Source organism: Trachurus trachurus (genome assembly GCF_905171665.1).
Source record: "Trachurus trachurus genome assembly, chromosome: 10".
Lineage (NCBI taxonomy): Eukaryota > Metazoa > Chordata > Actinopteri > Carangiformes > Carangidae > Trachurus > Trachurus trachurus.
Window position 1 is genome coordinate 23,284,167 of NC_139894.1, and position 17,779 is coordinate 23,301,945.

Sequence of the window (17,779 nt, forward strand, 5' to 3'; positions counted from 1 at the left end):
CAATCACTGCTGATGCAATAAATCAAAGTATAATTTGATACTAGAACATTGAAAACAAAAAATAGATATACAGTGGAAACCGCTTATAGTGATCACGTGGGTCCAGTCAATGTGATGACTATCAGTGATTTCCACTGTATTTAACTTGTACGTGGTGGGATAATTGGTGCATATTTTAAGTCAAAAAAAAGTTGTTGTTTTTTAAATAACAGTTACCATTTGAGTCATTATCCAGAAGTACTCTGTTACTCTAAGAACAAATATGAAGTTTTAGCATATTGAAGTATTTCAAAGGTGAAAAAATTGGGTTGAGCTCTGTAGAAAGACTGTCGTAGCCCAAGTGTTCCCCCAGGCTGTTTACTGAATGCTGTTTGTTGTTGTGCTGAATATTTACATTCGCCTACGCACCTTCATTGGATTATTAAAAACCTCTACCTTCTAACTCAGACAACACTGCTGGCCAAAGGCCCGAGAGGGACCCACCGATCCTGGGGAGGGAAGGGAAAACCCTAATGCAATTTGTATGGCGCGGAGCACTCGGCAACCAGATGGGAGCCAGGCTGACTTACCTGAAGCAGCTTTCCTTATTTACTTCAGCGCCCAAGGCCATGTCAGACAAGGGAGAGAGAAACATGTTAGCCGAGCAAATTATCACGGCTTTCATGTGGCTAACGTTCTATCAGATCCTCCCACTCTGCAGAATGTAATGGAAGCAGAAGCAAAGTGCTCAAGGCCTTCACCTCTGATGTGTTCTCATTCGAGGTAGGACAAGGTGTGTGCGGGAGATAAAGGAGCAGGTCCCAGTCACTCCCCAGCATGAACGCTGTGGCATCTAGAACATTCTGCTCTTGCCAATCACCAGGGTCAGGATATTGGATGGAGAGTAATTACAACGAGGGCACTTTGATAAGGGCACAGTGGTAAATCACAGCACCAACTGTGTGTGCGTGCGTTTGTGTTTGTGTGTCTGTGAGTGTGTGTGTGTGTGTGTGCTATTAAGAAAAGGTTAGGCAAACTAATTATGGTGGGACGGTGTAAATAGAAAAATCCATTGCTTTAAATTAATATCTATTTGATGCAGTCACTCGTGGCTTTTGTACGGTGCCTTGTAAACTGATATAAATGTGAGGCGTAAATGGAAATGTGATTTTCTGACATGTGATATTCTGTGCTCAGTGACACGGATAAGCTATTCTGAAGTTTTGTGCATCAATTCATTATCACGTTCCAAACCTGTGAACACCTGTGCAACTAAAAACACAATTTGAGTGCCATTTATGTACACTGCACAGCGCATTGTTGTGAGATCCTGTGTGCACTTAGCAAGGTGTTGTTTCGCTGACAAATATGGCAGCAAAACCCCTTCCCGAGTGAAGATCTCACTCTCCTGGGGCATTCCAAGTGTGTACTGTACGTCATTATTTCTTATTATTGCTGAGTTTCGCTCAACCCCCCCCACACACACACACGCACACACACGCACACACACACACACACACACACTGAATAAACTGGGCTGTTGAGGGACCCTGTACTTCGTTTCGTACAAAAAGCAGAATTTCAAAAAACGGTATGTTGCCCTATGACTTTCATTAGCATCTCGTCTGTCCTGCACCATTTACTCTTCTCACTCCTCTGTTTGTCGGGACTCCACCTCAGTCTCCTTGGAGTGGCATTGGACTGAACCTAGCCGGATTGATTGGAGAGCTACCTGCTCGCCTGTTTGTCAGCCATGAATAATCTGTAACGACATTCAGAGCATCAGCGGGGGCCTTGCAGCGTGCATTCATTGTGGAAAATGGACAGCTCAATCAAAAGAAGCTCTTGAAAAGCTGGTCATAACCAGAGGCAGAGCCTTGACCCAGAACACTGTCCCACTGACTTGAGTCCCAACCTCACCAACATCCCTGAATGGGAGGCCCGGCTGCTGTGAACTCAAGGCTTCTTCTTTTTTCGCCTCCCCCACTCCTCCCGTCTCTTTTGCTGTTTAATAGAGCCATGCTTCACTCAGAAGGCCACCATATCCTTGTTAGAAGACAGACTCTTATGACTCCACCTGCCATTCTTAGATCTCCACATCAGGTAGAGTGGGCCACCCATCACCACACTGCTTTACATGGTAATTGAAGTCTGAAGACTTGATGATAAAGCAGTTATGCCCTTGGTTTTGTGACCTGAGGTTAATATTGGATTATTTACACATGGACAGGTTGATGTGTACCTGTTCTCCGACTGAATCCAGGAAACTATTCAGTTTGGAAAGTTGTTTTTTGACAAACTGGCTTGGTGTCAGGATTTCTTTCATGTAGGAGAGGTGAAATAATTGGTCTGAGGAAGGAGAGCATTGTTGGTCTCTTGAAAAGAGGCTCTCTGGACACCAATGGTGCTGATGATGACACTGATGCCACCCAGCACAAAGAAGAACCACAGGAGGAAATGAAACACTTAGAGCCTGCTTTTGACTGGTTGCCAGGATGTGCAGACTGAGCATTCTTAAAAGCGTTCATCTGTGATGTCTCCCCTCAACCATTGTGAACTCTCTCCCTTGAAATGGTGCATTTCCCTGATGTAGAGTCACCCAACCCTAATCCTCCTATATCCACTGATGAATCCCAGCCACACACACAGTGGGGATGCCGCCTAATTGAATTTCCTTGGTCACAATGAACACACAGTCAAGACCTGCAAGTTCCAGTCCTTGCCTTTGATAAGCAAATGACCCCTATGGAATTGAGGTCACAGCCTGCGAAAACAAGAGCGAGGGAGAGAAAAATAAAGTCCCGCACTCAGACAAGCCCAATATCGACTCACCCGGGATTGAGTCCAATGTTGTTTACCCTGTGTGTGTTGAGCCCCTGATGGCTCAGAAGAAGATTCATCCAGCGCACAACCCCCCCACCACCCACACCCCCACCCCTCCTCAAAAACACACGCTCACGCAGAGAGAGACGTCTGTACTCTTGTCTTTTGTCACAGTGTGACTTCTTTCCCATTGTTAAGTGTCACTGTTTGAGTGGAGGGCTTGTAAATAATCTAGTTTTGCCTCAGATTAGAATAAAACACAGTACAGTAAATGTTGGTGAGTCCCTTTGTGTGTGTGTGCTTGTGCCAGTGAATCCAGTAATAGCTGGTATTGTGCTCCATTGCCTGGAGACTTTGCAGCGAGCTCCATCATACAATGGTAAGGTCAGTTAATTCATGATCTCAGCCACTCTGCATCTCTTCCAGTCTTTTTGATTCCTTCCATTTCGTTTTGTTAAAACTCAGGAAGTCTTGAGGCAGAACAGTGTGTATGCTTTTGTGTTTCTCAGTGCGGGTCCAGGAGTCTTTTTTGAGACGCTCCTTCTTAGATCCAGGCTCTGTATGCACTGCCAGCTCTGCACAGATTCTTGATCAACTCACTTTTCAAAATCATGTTTGTTCCCCCTTTCAGTTTCAGTTTGTTTACTCACTAAAATCTCTTTAAACATTGTCCACTTACATCCAGCGTTTAGTATTTTGTAGTTTTTAGTTGTTTTTCTTCCTGTGTCCTGGGTTTCATCTCTCAGGCAACAAAAGAGTGGCCTTATCTAATTGATGGAGATGTTTGAACCATCTGCAGACTGGAAAAAAAAACTGAAAACGGCTGTAACTTAACTGTCACCTCTCACACATGTATCTTAGGTTAAAAAAACAATCTAATCTGTTTTTAATTGCTGTTAATATTCTTCTAAACCCGTGCTTAATTTGCCCATCAATCAAATAGGAGACAGTAAAGGAGAGCACTCTCAGTCTCATGGAAATACAATGTTGTATGTTTTCATTTCATTTTCATTTCACAATTTATTTGGAGCTTATATACGTATAAAATTGTGGTGTGACAAAAGACAGCATGAACTGAAAATAAATGAACAGACAAACTCACAGACAAAATAGCAAAAAAGCCTGAAACGGAGTAGGAGGAAGTGTAACACTTATTTAGTCATATCACCGAGTATCATCTCTGTATCAATGAAACTAGACATGAAGGACCAAAATGACTTGACAGATCTGTGGCAGAGCAGATGACCCAGTTTGACTCAACTTCCAAGCAATGCAGGGAGCTTTTTATGGCATTATGCTACAGGGAGCAAAATTTATTAAGAATGTAAATAAGCACATGCAACAGGTTACATGGTTCATATTACTTGAAAACAGCAGAATACTTAACTTTTATCACATTTTAATAGTTTAAAGGCATTTAGGGCATCCAGCCCACCCCACCACTAAAACCAAACAACTAATGCAATACCTGGATAAATCTGTGTTTCCATCAGTTGGAATTGGTGAGTGTGGCTCATCCAATCTGAGATTTCACACCTGCGCTTTTGGCCAAAACTTAAGTTTGGGTTGTTGTTTTTTTAACGCCTCCATTCCCATGACAGCCAGGCTGGAGGCATTATGTTTTGGGATTGTGGATCCATGTGTACACCTGTCTCTCTCTGGTGAACACAACCCTCAAATGTGAATTTCTTCAAATTTGGCACAAACCTCTGGATTGGACTCAAGGATGAATTAGCATTTGATGGATAAAGGTTCAAGGCTTCAGGATGCTTGAATATTAAGGTAGAACGTGTGTTTTTGGCAGCTTTTTAATAGCAAAGGAGCACAATTCAACAAATCACACACTTTCTTTTTAACATCCAGTGCAAATATTGCAGTGGCCATTTTATTTGTAAGGAAATATTTACACATACAGGCACAGTGATGCGTGTTCCACAAACTCCAGTTGCAGACCCAGGTGTGTGTGCAAGCATGCTCACTTTTGTCTGTCTGTTAGTCCCTCATCATCTCCATGCAATGACACAATGCTCTGAGATGAGATGTGTACTTTCCAAATATTTTACGGGAAGTACAGCTGTGAAATTCCCCCATTGTACTCCAATGAAAATAAACCCACCAGGGTTCCAGCTGCGAGCCCAGGATTCATACAGTGTCAATGGCATAATTGTCCTTTTAAAATTTTCACAGTAATTTCACTGAGGTTTGGGATATGAACTCATTTATAAATGGGCTGCAGATCAAACCGAAGGCTGAGGGAATCGTGTCATGTTTTAATTATCCTTTAACAGGAATGTTAAGTGCACGCTCAGTATCTTGTAGGAGAGGAAGTGTAAATTTCTTTTTAGCTCCTAACATCTCGGAGGCAGTTGAGCACACTATTAGAAATCGATATTAATATAATTGAGTCATAAGTGTGTCAGCGCCCCATTTCCAGAGAGAGAACGCTTTCTATGAATCAATAGTGTACTTGTATCAGTCATCCTTGAGTGATGCGCATAAAGTTTTGCTTTACTTACAGCCATTACAATTGACTTTGGAAAACAACAGCAAATATAAGCCTGTCCAATTATTATTAACTGCTATAAAATTACAGACCTATTTTTTTCACAAAGTGATGAGATTATTTTGTCCTACTTATTAATTGGAGTGAAATTGGACAGAGTGACTCACAGCAGTGTTACTGGAAGGTGTCAGACACAGAAAGCAGGTAATTATGGAGACAGGAAGAGATAAGGAAACAGAATGCAATTACCCTGGCAAGCAGAGCTTCAAATTGCTCTTCTTAGGATTTCTCACCTCAGGTTGCTATTGTTCATGCTTTGCATCTCCATACTGATCTTTATTCCCTTTACCCTCTAGCTCAAAGAAGGAGGAAGGTTTGCATTAATCACATGGATCTCTACTGTAAGTAGAGCCACGCAGGCAGACTACACTGAGCATGGCTTATTGCTGGATTTGAAATGTATATTCAAAAATGTTTGCCAAATGATTTTGCATATGTTATGTCATTGCTCTTTACATCCGAGCCTTTAAGGATTTCTCAGGATTTAATTTCTTTTAACTTTCAGGTTTGAGGGCATGCTGCAGACTGACATTTATTTCTCTGTTTTTTCCTCCACAACAGCACAACTGTAGTATTATTGTTGGAATTGGTATACATAGAATATATTTCCTTTTTTTTTTATAGAAAATATCTTATTAATGAGAAACATAGTAACAAACATGCACAGATACACCAACAAAAAAGCAAATATAACAATTCCCTCTCCCAGATCCCTGCCTACTGTACAAGATATAAACTGCACACTGCTGCATGCTCTGTCAATAAAAGTGTATATTTAACCAAGGAAAACTCCTACTCTCCTGCTGCCTTAGTCTTAACTTCATTATCTGTCGATGCTGTGCCTGACTTTTTATTCAGATTGTACAAAATGTTACTGTGAGAAAACTGCGACTGTAACTCTGTCTGTGCTGTGGGTTGTGGATGTAGGGAATCCGGGTGTTGTTCCTGTTGTATAAAGCAGGCTACATATTATTTATTTATTTTTTTACATCTTATATTTTGTATATTTTATATTTTGTGGGGGGGAAGCCAAATGTTGCCATGCTGCTGATTTGAGGGACGGAGGGTTTCTTCTTCTCCATTTGTGCGTCCTCTGTAGTGCCCATTTTGTTACTTTAGCCATTTGTTTTAGCTTTTAGGCACTCTCTCAGCCTGTGCTACAGCTCTCTGTAGCTGCACGCTGATAAAAGAGCAGGACTTGAGAGGAAGAAAAAGACTAAATGAAGGTGCATTCCTCAAAAAGACCCAACCTTGTATCAAATCAAAAATGAATCAAACCTCTTGTTGTGCATTTTGTCAGAATTAACAAAGCTAATGTAAATGTTACAAAATGACTTCTTCCTCTTTTTGAATGAGCTGTGAGTGAAGCACATATGAGAGCACGTGGGTGAAATCTCGTAGCACAGGGTGTTGTTGATGCTGCTCAGAGTGGCGCTTCAGGGCTGGATTCACTGAACATGTACTCACATTTACTGTGACCACATAGTAGTGAAATCTACCGCATTTAGACACTAATACAAGCGGGAGGGGTGTGTGTGTGTGTGAGGGGTTCTGTCCGCCACCGGCCCTGCAAGCTACTTATCACCGTATGGCTGCTGGCGATGAAGCCACTTTGCTTTCCTCCCCGACAGCTCATGTCACCGCTGGGCCAGCTTGTGCTCACACAGGCCTCTGCAAATCCATACACAGTTTGCCTCAAATTGTTTATGAAAAAAAAAAAAAATCCACCATTTTTTCATTTGATGAATACTCTGTACCAGCACAAGTGCTTTATGTAATTGTGTATAGGTTTGATGGCCTGATAGGTGCCACTTAGTCAAGCTTCAGTCAGCTTCGGTCTGGGACTGGAAATGATCATTGCAGACAGATCAAGTGTGTGAGGGGAGTGTAAGAGTCTCACAAAGTGCTTTTATGTAAATTGCAGTTGAAGAGTGGCTCTCCATTGAGACTTAAATATACAGCACTGTATATACTGCTCCGTCAGTCTTGGGGATGTGTCCTCTGTGACTGTAAAAAGCTCTGTTCATATGAAAGGTTCAACACCCCTGTCTCCAAAAAGGCCCCAGAGAGAAAAGATTAGACGGAGAGAGGAGGAGAGAGAAAGCTGGAAGGAAAACATGGCAAACTCATCATCATCATCAGTGAAAAGAAACTAGGACACATGGAAGGGACCAAGGTCATGGCTCAATATATAAAAATACCTCTGGATAACAGGCCCCACATGAAAGGTCAAAGGAAAATGAAATGAAAGATTGCTTCTCAAATATCAAGAAGACAAGACTCTGACAACACTGCATTGTTGTGCGAGAAGGGTTGTGTTTGCTTTTCTTCATGAAAAGCCATACAGCTATTTTTTGCCCTGTGTTACGGCAGCATCACTTATATCAACAATGTTGTCGAAATGCTCCATGGATTGTAAACGTCTTACCCCTCCTGGATAATAATAATAGGAAAACAGGTTGCACTGAGTATTTTTGTTTGGAGTGGGTTTGTGTAGTGCTTCCTTGTTCCTTCCCAACTGTTGCTTTTTTGACGCCCTCCAAATTATACCAAGGATAGCTGTGAGGCTCTCTTCTCATTTTCCTCAGTTAACAAGCACCCTGTTTATATATGATTATGGTTCTCTGCCTGTTTATTCTGCCTGGCTTTTTTAAATTACTTTGCTGGTTTAGTTCAAGGTACAAAATCCAGCAAAGGATTCAGTCGAGCTCGTTTGTTTTCTTTCCGTTGAGAAATATTTACGGTCATTTCATTCTTTGCTGCTGTCAAATGAGCTGGCGGGGATAAACCTGCACTCACTTCTTCCTGTGTTTACCTTTTTTTTTTTTGCAGCGCTGCCAGTCATGCAGGTGACAATTGACATTACCAGACAGCAGGTGGAGACGACCTTCGGTTTCGACCAGTACTGGTGTCAGTGTGTCGCCTGGAGCACCACCGGAACCCAGAAGAGCCAGAAGGCGTACATCAAGATCGCTTGTGAGTGCACTTCAAAATGAGCACTGTGTCATTACAAAGGCAAACACTGCCTAACTAGGTGCTTACATATTACATGTCAGTATGAAGTAAGATATTAACAGGAGGATTTTTTTTTCACTTCACTGGGTGGTTGGGGAAGGACTACTGTAGGTTTCATTTAACAATTAGCCCAGAGGCCATTATGATCTGACGCACAACTGTGTATTACTGTGATTACAATTCAGTTAAATCTTCTCCCTGTGATTCTACTTATAATAAAAAAAATATCAGGCGCTGGCTGGGAGTAACAGAGAGCACTGTGTCTGATGGCAGTCTGAACACTAAATTTGAGTATTCATGAGCATATTTTTCACTGGATACAGTATATCAGCAATGATCCCTATGAAAGTAACTGGAATAAAAACAGATTTGAAATTTATTGCTGTGCAGCAATCATAAATCTGTCTGGGGTAACACAGACACATCCCTTGCTGCAGCCTCGAAAGCTTTATTAGAAGAAGCCATTTTACATTTGAGTATTTTAAAGCATTCTGTCTATTAATTTTCACATAAATATGCATTATTCCAGACAGAGCTGAACACACAGCGCTGTCTCTGATCCACCAGATGTTTTGAAAACACAAATTCATTATCCAAGCTTGTTTGAGGGCTCAACAAAGTCAGTTAGATGTAAGATAAAGACACACACACACACACACACACACACACACACACACACACACACACACACACACACACACACACACACACACACACACACACACACACACACACACACACACACACACACACACACACAGGCTTCAATAACAATACAATCGCACAGGTTCACATTCACCATATTCACAGTCGCATAAATTAGAGCCTTCCAGGATTGTTATACCTTAAGTCTCCTCCAGTCCCATTGTATCGACTTTAATTAAATTGAATGTCGTGAAACTCTCTGCTTGTCTTAATGTTTCTTTCCCTGTGATTGGTCAGGACAGGCTCAACATCTGTTTAAAGGAATTCACCGGTGGCTCACCGGTGGCTCACAGCCACACCCTCAGCCCCCTTTGCAAATTAATAACACATTGCTTCGCCCTGAGTCCAAAACCTGAGGTGAACACATCAAATTTGCGCCACCTGCCAGCTATGGGCAGTCTGTCTAACTCATCAGATACAAATAGACCTACATTTATTTCCCCCACAAGAAATAAGCATTGCCAGTATTACCTGTGTAATTCCCAGCTAGGGCTTATGGACAAATATATTGCAGAACTTGGTACCACAGTAAGAGTATTCAATGAGACGCAATGTGAAGCCCCATGCAGGCAGCCAGGCTTGCAGGAGCTCTTGTCCAGGCGCCTCGGGGCTTTATTTTCATGCGGCTGCTCCAAGCTCTCATACAGATGGAAGCTGGAGGCTGGCGGATGCTGGAGAGAGGAGAATGGGTGGGAGGGGAGGAGTGAGGGGTAATGCAATTGCTTTTGCTTGATGCCGGGCCCCTCTGGCAGCAGACAAGCATCTCTGAACCAGCCAGGCAGCCTGTAATAAGCAACATGGTTGGTGCCACCGATCCCCATGTGGCTTAGAGGCCAACTGGAGTGCGACATGCTCAGCGAGGCCGTGGGTGAACGTTTCGAGAGTGGAAAATTTAGAAACATCACCAAGCCAAGTTTCGTGGATAGAAGTCTCTCACTCAAGCCTCACAAGCTCTTACAAATACTCTAATTGGTTGTGTTTCTTCCACCAGACCTGAGAAAGAACTTTGAGGATGAGCCGCAGGGTAAGGAGGTGGCATTGGACCAGGAGGTGTTACTGCACTGCCACCCCCCTGAGGGAGTGCCACAAGCTGAGGTGAGACACGGATACAGCAGATATTTATAGGCATACATCTAGCGCCATGCATTTACCCTTTCCTCACCAAAAGGACAAAGAGCAAGAAGCGGTTCAGGATCAGCTCCTCTGCTTCCTCCTTGCTCTCCCTGCTGCTCCACCGGGGGAACAGACAACCCTGTACGGATAAATTACACCTCTAATTATTCCCTGTTATTGATTTATTATCTCTCTTACATCTCTGAGAAGCCGTATATCACATCGTCTCGTCACATCACTCAGGATAGGCTTGGAGGCTTCACTCCCCGTTTGGCATCTCTAAAGGCCTATCCATAATTAATGGCTCTATTTGCCTCACTCTCTTCCTATCCTATTCTGCCTCTTTGCCATCTCACCATGTACTATATCTCTCATACACTCTTGTTCTGCTCAAGTCTCTCTCACTCACTCTCTCTCTCTCTACATCTCTGTGTGGTGTGTGTCTGTGTTTAGAGGACCAGACTGGGGCCAGCTGTTTCACCTCATCTGCAGCATCATCCCAGTCCCAGATAGGCGCTAACTGCTCTAATAACAACACAAGGTGGTTAGGCCAGCCACTCAAACAGTCCAGCAACCAGGAGCAGCAGACTAGCCAATCACAGCTGCAGGGACAGTTTACAGAGAGAAACGGGGAAGGACGGTGCCGGCCGCAGTTCAGCAGAAAAAGAACATCAGAGCAGAAGTCACCGTGGCAGAAAACAGGGATATCACACAAGAGAAAGAAAGCCCAATTATATGCGGCATCGCAACTGGCAGTAGCAACAATACAGCCGTACCGTAGCTACTCTCGAGACGACACCAGGTCAAGTGAGAGCAAGAAAACAAGCAAGCCAATCTGAGAGTACACCAAAAAAAGGAATAACATCAGTTTTGGCTTCGGCAAGAGGGCACAGAAACTACACAAAGCATGATGGGTTACGCTCACAGACCACCAAAGCCACAGCGATCTGCAGCTGCTCGAAAATAAAAGCTATATTTCCTCCACACAAAGAGAGTGAATATTAGACTCAGGACTGTGTATAAATTAACTGATTCCATCTCAGTATCCGTATCATACCAAGCTACATTTGCTCCTCTTTTTGTATGTTTGATTGCATCAAAAAAGAAGTACATGCACTGCTTTTTTTCATATGAAACTCTCTTATCTGCAGCATATCTGGTCACTGAAGAGCTGCACGGGAAGGGGGAACGGTTTCTGTTGAGATGCAGCAAAGTTTTGACCACTGAAACATATTTTCAGGTGGAGTGGCAGAGAAATGAAGATGTGATCGACCCAGCGAGCGACCCCAATTTTTTCATCACTGCTGACCATAATCTCATCATCAAAAAAGCCCGCCTGGCGGACACGGGCAACTACACGTGTGTGGCCAAAAACATCGTCGCTCGCCGCAAAAGCAACTCTGCCACGGTCCTAGTCTATGGTAGGTGATCACTTCTTCCTGCAGATGTCAAAGCTCTGTGTACGCAGAGGCTAATGAGAGGTCTGGACTTAAAGGCTTCAAAATATGCAAACGTTCAATTGGCTCAAATGAATCCTGTTTTGTTTGCATGTTGCTTCTGTTTTCCCACATTTCCACATTAACCTCTGCATGTTCTCTCGCATGGGAGATACCTGGGAGGGAAGCTGTGATATACAGATCCTGCAGTACAGTTGTAGTAATAATAATATGCAGTGTTACATATATGTGACATATGGTGACAACCTGCATAACGGATCTCTCACTGTCAACCAGTGTATTACATAATCATAAAAAAAACGAGATAGTAGCGTATCCGCACATTAGTAAGCACGACTTAAATGTTACTGGCAGCCATTCTGCCGAAGCTGGCAGCCTCCAATCTCAGGTCTGCCATCCTCCTCCTCCTCTGTAGTGGATCCAATGTGAGAGGAAAAAATTGAATTAGCAGCAAACTGTAAATAATGACTTGGCTTGATAAGCAGACTGACCTTTGTTAAAATGCAGAGGAACAGCATATTTCCTATCACAGAGGGTTCCTTGGGCACTGGCACTACTAAAGTTTTGCATACATTAGAGCCTGTTTTAATTCACAGCAACATGCAATCAGGAGATGGAAATCACATGGGAGCGCATCTTGAAAGCAACTTTGTGCATGTAAGAAATTTATAATCTGGCACAGTGTCTGACACATGGTCTGTTTCTGTTGAGGCTGCCAGAAAAAGACGATATTACGATGCGCTGTAAAGTCAGAACAGCATTTCTTGTTTATCATGTCAGTGGAGAAAACGCACCATATGCCACAAATCTACTGCACTATGTAGACATCTGCACACCCCCTCAGCTTATACACAGTTTGTCCTGCTATAAAAAATATTTTATAACGAATTATTGAAAGGTGTTGCTTTCAGGTGTTTATTATATATACAAATCTATCACACCAAATTGAACTGGTTATTTTTGTCACGTTAAGTCATTGGAAATACATGAGAAACAGGGTATGCACTGTGAGTATTTACATCTCTTGTGGAATCAGCTTGTCAGTGTGGGAATTATTTGATCAAAATTCAATATCTTATGCAGTTCTCATGTTGAGGTTGTAGGTACTTGAATATTAATTACCACTTAAGATTGCAGTTACTCTGCCTTTTCAGCCAACAAAAGCTCTCAGTGGAGTTCAGGGTGTAAGATGAATTCAGATTCAGAAAATATGAACGTGTTGAACGTGAGGGTCTTGTATGGAGAGCTTTTAGATTGGTTGAAAAGAAAGCATTTTCCTGGTCCCCCCCTCCCCTGTATCCAAAAAAATATGTGGGTGAACCTTAGATATTTTATAGAAGAAGTCTTCTACTGTATATTGCACACTGTGGATCAACAGCATGCATTCACTTTTGTGTTGATTTGATTTGTTTTTTCAGTTTGTTCTCGGTACAAATACTCAACAATAAAAATTTAACAGACAGTAAAAGAGATCATTGCGTTTAAGATCTTCAACAAAAACCTGAAAGTCATTTTCTTTCAGTGTAATTTCGTAGTTAAGCAAACCCAGAAGGTGGTCCAAATGAAATAGCAGTGTATGGCTGTAGTTGAAAACTGAGGCACGTGCACTTTCGCAGTGAATTGTTTCAAATGAATTGTGTTAATTTGGAGCATGCAGTCAAAAACACACATTATCATACGCGTCCCCAAGCCTCCAGCATAATAAATACAGGAGCACAATTATTCTTAGTGTTGATTATAATTGATTAACATGTTTTTGAAAAGATTTCTAAATCTAGAGTTGGAGTGACTGTGGAGGCAAGAACATTCACACTCCTATTGTCTGGCCCCTTTTTGTTTTGTCAAACATCCATTTTCACTCTGGCGCCCAAAAATTCTGAACAAACTGCTGTAGTGCTTACATTTGCGATTCTTTTTATTCCCATCACACTATGTGCTCGACAAAATGACAGCTATTAAAATTTTGCACTATTAAATAAGGTTAATCATAACAGGAGAGGTCATATTCAAAAGAAGACTTACCATTTTTTATTTTAAGTTCCTGAAAGCTGAAGAAAGGGGGGAAAAAATCAGTTTGCTGAACTCTTCACAGTCCAGCATGTTAGCGGATGTAGCTAACTCTAGCAAGTCATAATAATTGCTACTTTTCAAAGGGGGTTCAACAGGGGGCCAGAGATGCATTTTAACAAGGCCTAGCTGGTGTGACTGCACTCTGTGCTAAGAAGTAATCAGAGGCCGAGCTGCCTGGCAATTTACCCCGCCGTGGCGAGCAATCAATCGCATAGAGAGGGCAAGGAAATGATTCAGCCACGACAAGCACAGGAGAGAGTTAGGGGGAAATTAGGAGGGGAGTATGTACAGAGAAGAAACGACAGTGCTGTTCAAGTCAATAAATCAGGAATCTTGCTATCTGGTAAGCTGAGTCAAACACAGTACATACAGGAAGGAGCTGCTGAGAATTAAATCAGCGCGATTTGATGTAATCACCTGCCATGATCGAGCAATACACCTCCAATTATGTGCCAATAGATGGTTAAGGTTCAGAACACGGTCTCAGGTACAGCAAATAATAGGAATTCAGCCTGCAGACTTTTTGAACTGCTTGAACTTTCAGTCTCAGATATAAAAGAGGAATAAATTATACAGTATGGATCTCTGCAATTGAAAGAATACTTGAGTTTGAAGAATGTCATGTAATGGTGGAAAATCAGTGTTGGTTGTGTGAAGGACACAATCTGAAATACTGGAATATACTATTATATATATTTTTTTCTTTTCTTAGTGACGTGTTGGCATTTATGAGGAGCATTTTTGACTGTTAGCACTGGAATTTAAATGGCATTCTTTTACAGCTATTATATTCTGACTGTATTATGAGACTTTTGGATAATGGCCCGCCATTACCTTGGTGAAATTTGGTGGGATATTTCAAATGTCCGCTCGTTACTTTTGCAGCGACTGCGTCTGAAGTCAGAGATGGCAAGCTGTCATGTTATTTTCTGCTCCTCGTTGAAGCCATTTTGTTTCCACTGCAAGTTGGCTGTAATTCCAACTTAGACACAGGAAGCAGCCATCCACTGCTCTCGGTCTTCCATTAGTTTACCTTGCAGTGCTGGACCAAAGAGCGTAACAGCAAGCACAATTATTCTAGTGTAACACTCCTCTTTTCCTTAGTGCATGTCGGGTAATCCTGGCTGCTCTGTCCCTTCATCCATCCATCCCTCCCTCCAACCACCCTCCCTTCCTCACACCCTTCCACCCCCTCACCCCCCCCCACTCCCCACTCCGGTGCTGGTCTCACAGTCAACGGCGGCTGGTCCACGTGGACCACCTGGTCGTCCTGCAGTGCTGTGTGTGGGCGTGGCTGGCAGAAGAGGAGTCGGAGCTGCACCAACCCCACGCCACTGAATGGAGGCACATCCTGTGAGGGGCAGAACGTCCAGAAAAGTGCCTGCGTGGCCACCTGTCCAGGTAACTCCCAGGCAACCCTGTTTGTCCTGTGGCGCTTGGCTTCCTGTGGCTTCCTTTTTGCATTTTTTTGCATCTAGAAGACATCAATTCATCTTTATGTTGGCTGCCCTTTTGTACCAGCACTTCCAGGTCTTTCTTAGATGTCAGTGCTTCTGTTCTTTCCTGCAATTAGTCCGCTTACACAGCAATGTCAGTAGTAAGGCTTCATCCTGAGAGTGATTTATCATTATCACACCGAGCTGTACGCAAACCCTGCTTTTATTTGAAAGACCTGTCTGCTTTAAGAGACATGGTCCTAGCCGTGGTATTGTGTCTGACCAGCCAGTACATTTGTTATTGTTTGCTGCTCAAGCTATGTAGTAAATATGGGCAATAAAAGAGGTGAATTATGGCTGTCTGGGTGCCATGTTTGCTTGTGAGGAGTCGAGGGCGTTTCATTTGCCTGCCCGTTCTCCCTTGAGAGAGCGTCAGAGAGGCAGAGTGTCCTGCCTGATACTGAGCAACACGTATCGATCGCCAGTAGCCTGAGATGCAAGTCAAGCTGCTTCATTTGCAGTCGCACATTAGCCCCCTGACAGAGGGAGAGATAGCGACAGAGAGAGAGCAGGATAGGAAAAGGGAGGTGTAAGGTGGAAGCAGGGATAGAAACAGATGGAACCAGATACAGTGTAAGGAAGGCAGCAACAAAGCTCAGAGTGAGAGAGAGAAGAGGAAAACTGAGAAAGAGGCGGAGGAAGCCTGAGTGTGTACAAGAGCTGGCTGTTGGCTGCCAGCAGATCTGTCTGTGGACATACTGTATAGCTGGGCCGCTGCAGCCATGCTGACCGCATGAGAAAGCTCCCACGCTCGGTAAATAGCAGAGAGGGAAATCGAACACCCCTGGCAGTGGCAGCTTCTCCCTGTCTAAAACAAAGGTTATCTTCCTCAGTGAATCACGGTGTTGTGTTACACATATCCCATGTAAAGACATCACTAGATGTCAAGCGTGTGTGTAAGTAACATGGCCCGCTGGAATACAGCGGGAGGAGGAAGACAAAGGAAACACAGAAATACAGGACGCTATCTGGATGGATTTGGAATTATTAGCGCTGGAGCAACGAGTAATGGAATTAGAGGGGTGTCCAGGGATGCTTGATATTCCCCCATAGCAAAGCAGGAAACTGACCTCCATGAGCTTAAAGAGATTAATGTCAGTCCAAGCTGCTATTGTTAGACCGAACCCCACCCTATCTTTCTTTTGCCCTGCAAGGAGAAAGTGTGTAATTTCAACCCTTAGGGTGCAGTGACAGAAATTTCATTGTGCTGTGTGAACACAGTTGACGGAGACTTTAGGAGAGAGAGAGCTCTCCTTTTTTTCTCTTGATTAGAGACGCCACAGCAGCATGACCCTGCTCACACCTCTATCGCCCCTGTTGTTTGGCAACAGAGGGGAGCCTGAGCCTCCTTCTCTCACTCGTTACCTGTCTGAGACAGAACATCAGTGACACAGACAGCCCCAGCTGTCGACACCCACAGAGGGTTCCCCTCAAGGCCAAAGTCCGCCACGCCAGAGCCTGGGGATGATGGGCTGTTGTTTCCAATCACAAGTGGCACTGCGGCCCTGCTGTGTACTCACAGACATGCCTCTGAAGTCCCCGAAGATGAACTGACTCCTCCTATCATTTGTCACCCAGCACGCACACAGCCCAGCAACGACAACCCCTAAATACGTCTGAATCCTCACTTTGATTCATCAAATACATGATTAATACATGTATGAATCATCAGCCTGAGTAGAAGCACTCATATAAGAGTCACACGCGGTCAGCGAGGGGGAACAGATGAAACCAGCTCGCACAATGCATCCTTACATACCAGATAATAACTTTAATTATCACTGTGCTGATAGCCTTCACAGGTCAAATCCAATGGATGCACAATAGATGGTGATTTTAGCTCATTTCAGAAGAAACAGACTTGAGAGGAATGAATTACATGGGGGGCTGTAATGCAGCAGATAGACATCATGTTATTTATTTAGACACATGGCTGACATTTGGATTCAGAACTAGCGTTCTTCATTTTTTTTAACATCAGCCTTGAGAGGCTTTTTTTTTCCTCTACTGTGCCTTTGTTTTTGAGCTGCGTTGTAAAAATTGCATGATTTAATGCTGGTCTTGTTTCAAGAGTTTATTAATTATCTAGAATAAGATTCTTTGTTGATTATTAGCTCTCTGGTGTATTTAACTTACAGCATTAGATCTCTGAAATGGGTTACAGGAAAATATTTAATGAAATACTTTTCGCTGCTTATTCTGTGTAATTTGCAGTTGCAGTCTGTTTCTGTTTTGTCTAAAACACACTGATGGATTTGCTGTACTCCTCCTTTGGGGGAAAGAAAAAGATGCTGTCAACTGAATGAATATTTACTGGAATCAAATCAGTTTAAATTTGGAGCCAACAACATGCAAAGGCTATAATTTCTCTCAGCATCACCCAGCTAAGTCTATATATATTTATTGTCGAAGTGCCGATGGCCATGTGTCGTTCCAAATTTAAAAAGTAGCATGATTCCTTCAGAGCAGTGCTTCGCTGCAGTCACAGAGGCATGTTTTTTTATGCACATACTTGATAGGAGCTTCCACGACTGACACCATCTACACCGGCCTGCTCA

The 17,779-nt window shown here is 43.1% G+C and overlaps 1 protein-coding gene across 1 annotated transcript in view; it reads left to right on the forward strand.

Annotated features, from left to right (window-relative positions):
• The window catches only part of unc5a (unc-5 netrin receptor A), a gene marked incomplete at its 3' end in the record, with an annotated part of 127,911 nt that overhangs the window by 79,928 nt on the left and 30,204 nt on the right, over window positions 1-17,779 (forward strand). The window contains exons 3-6 of the mRNA XM_083980466.1: window positions 8,198-8,341; window positions 10,077-10,180; window positions 11,439-11,619; window positions 14,959-15,126. Coding sequence (XP_083836592.1) covers window positions 8,198-8,341; window positions 10,077-10,180; window positions 11,439-11,619; window positions 14,959-15,126 — 597 coding nt within the window. The remainder of the gene's footprint in view (window positions 1-8,197; window positions 8,342-10,076; window positions 10,181-11,438; window positions 11,620-14,958; window positions 15,127-17,779) is intronic.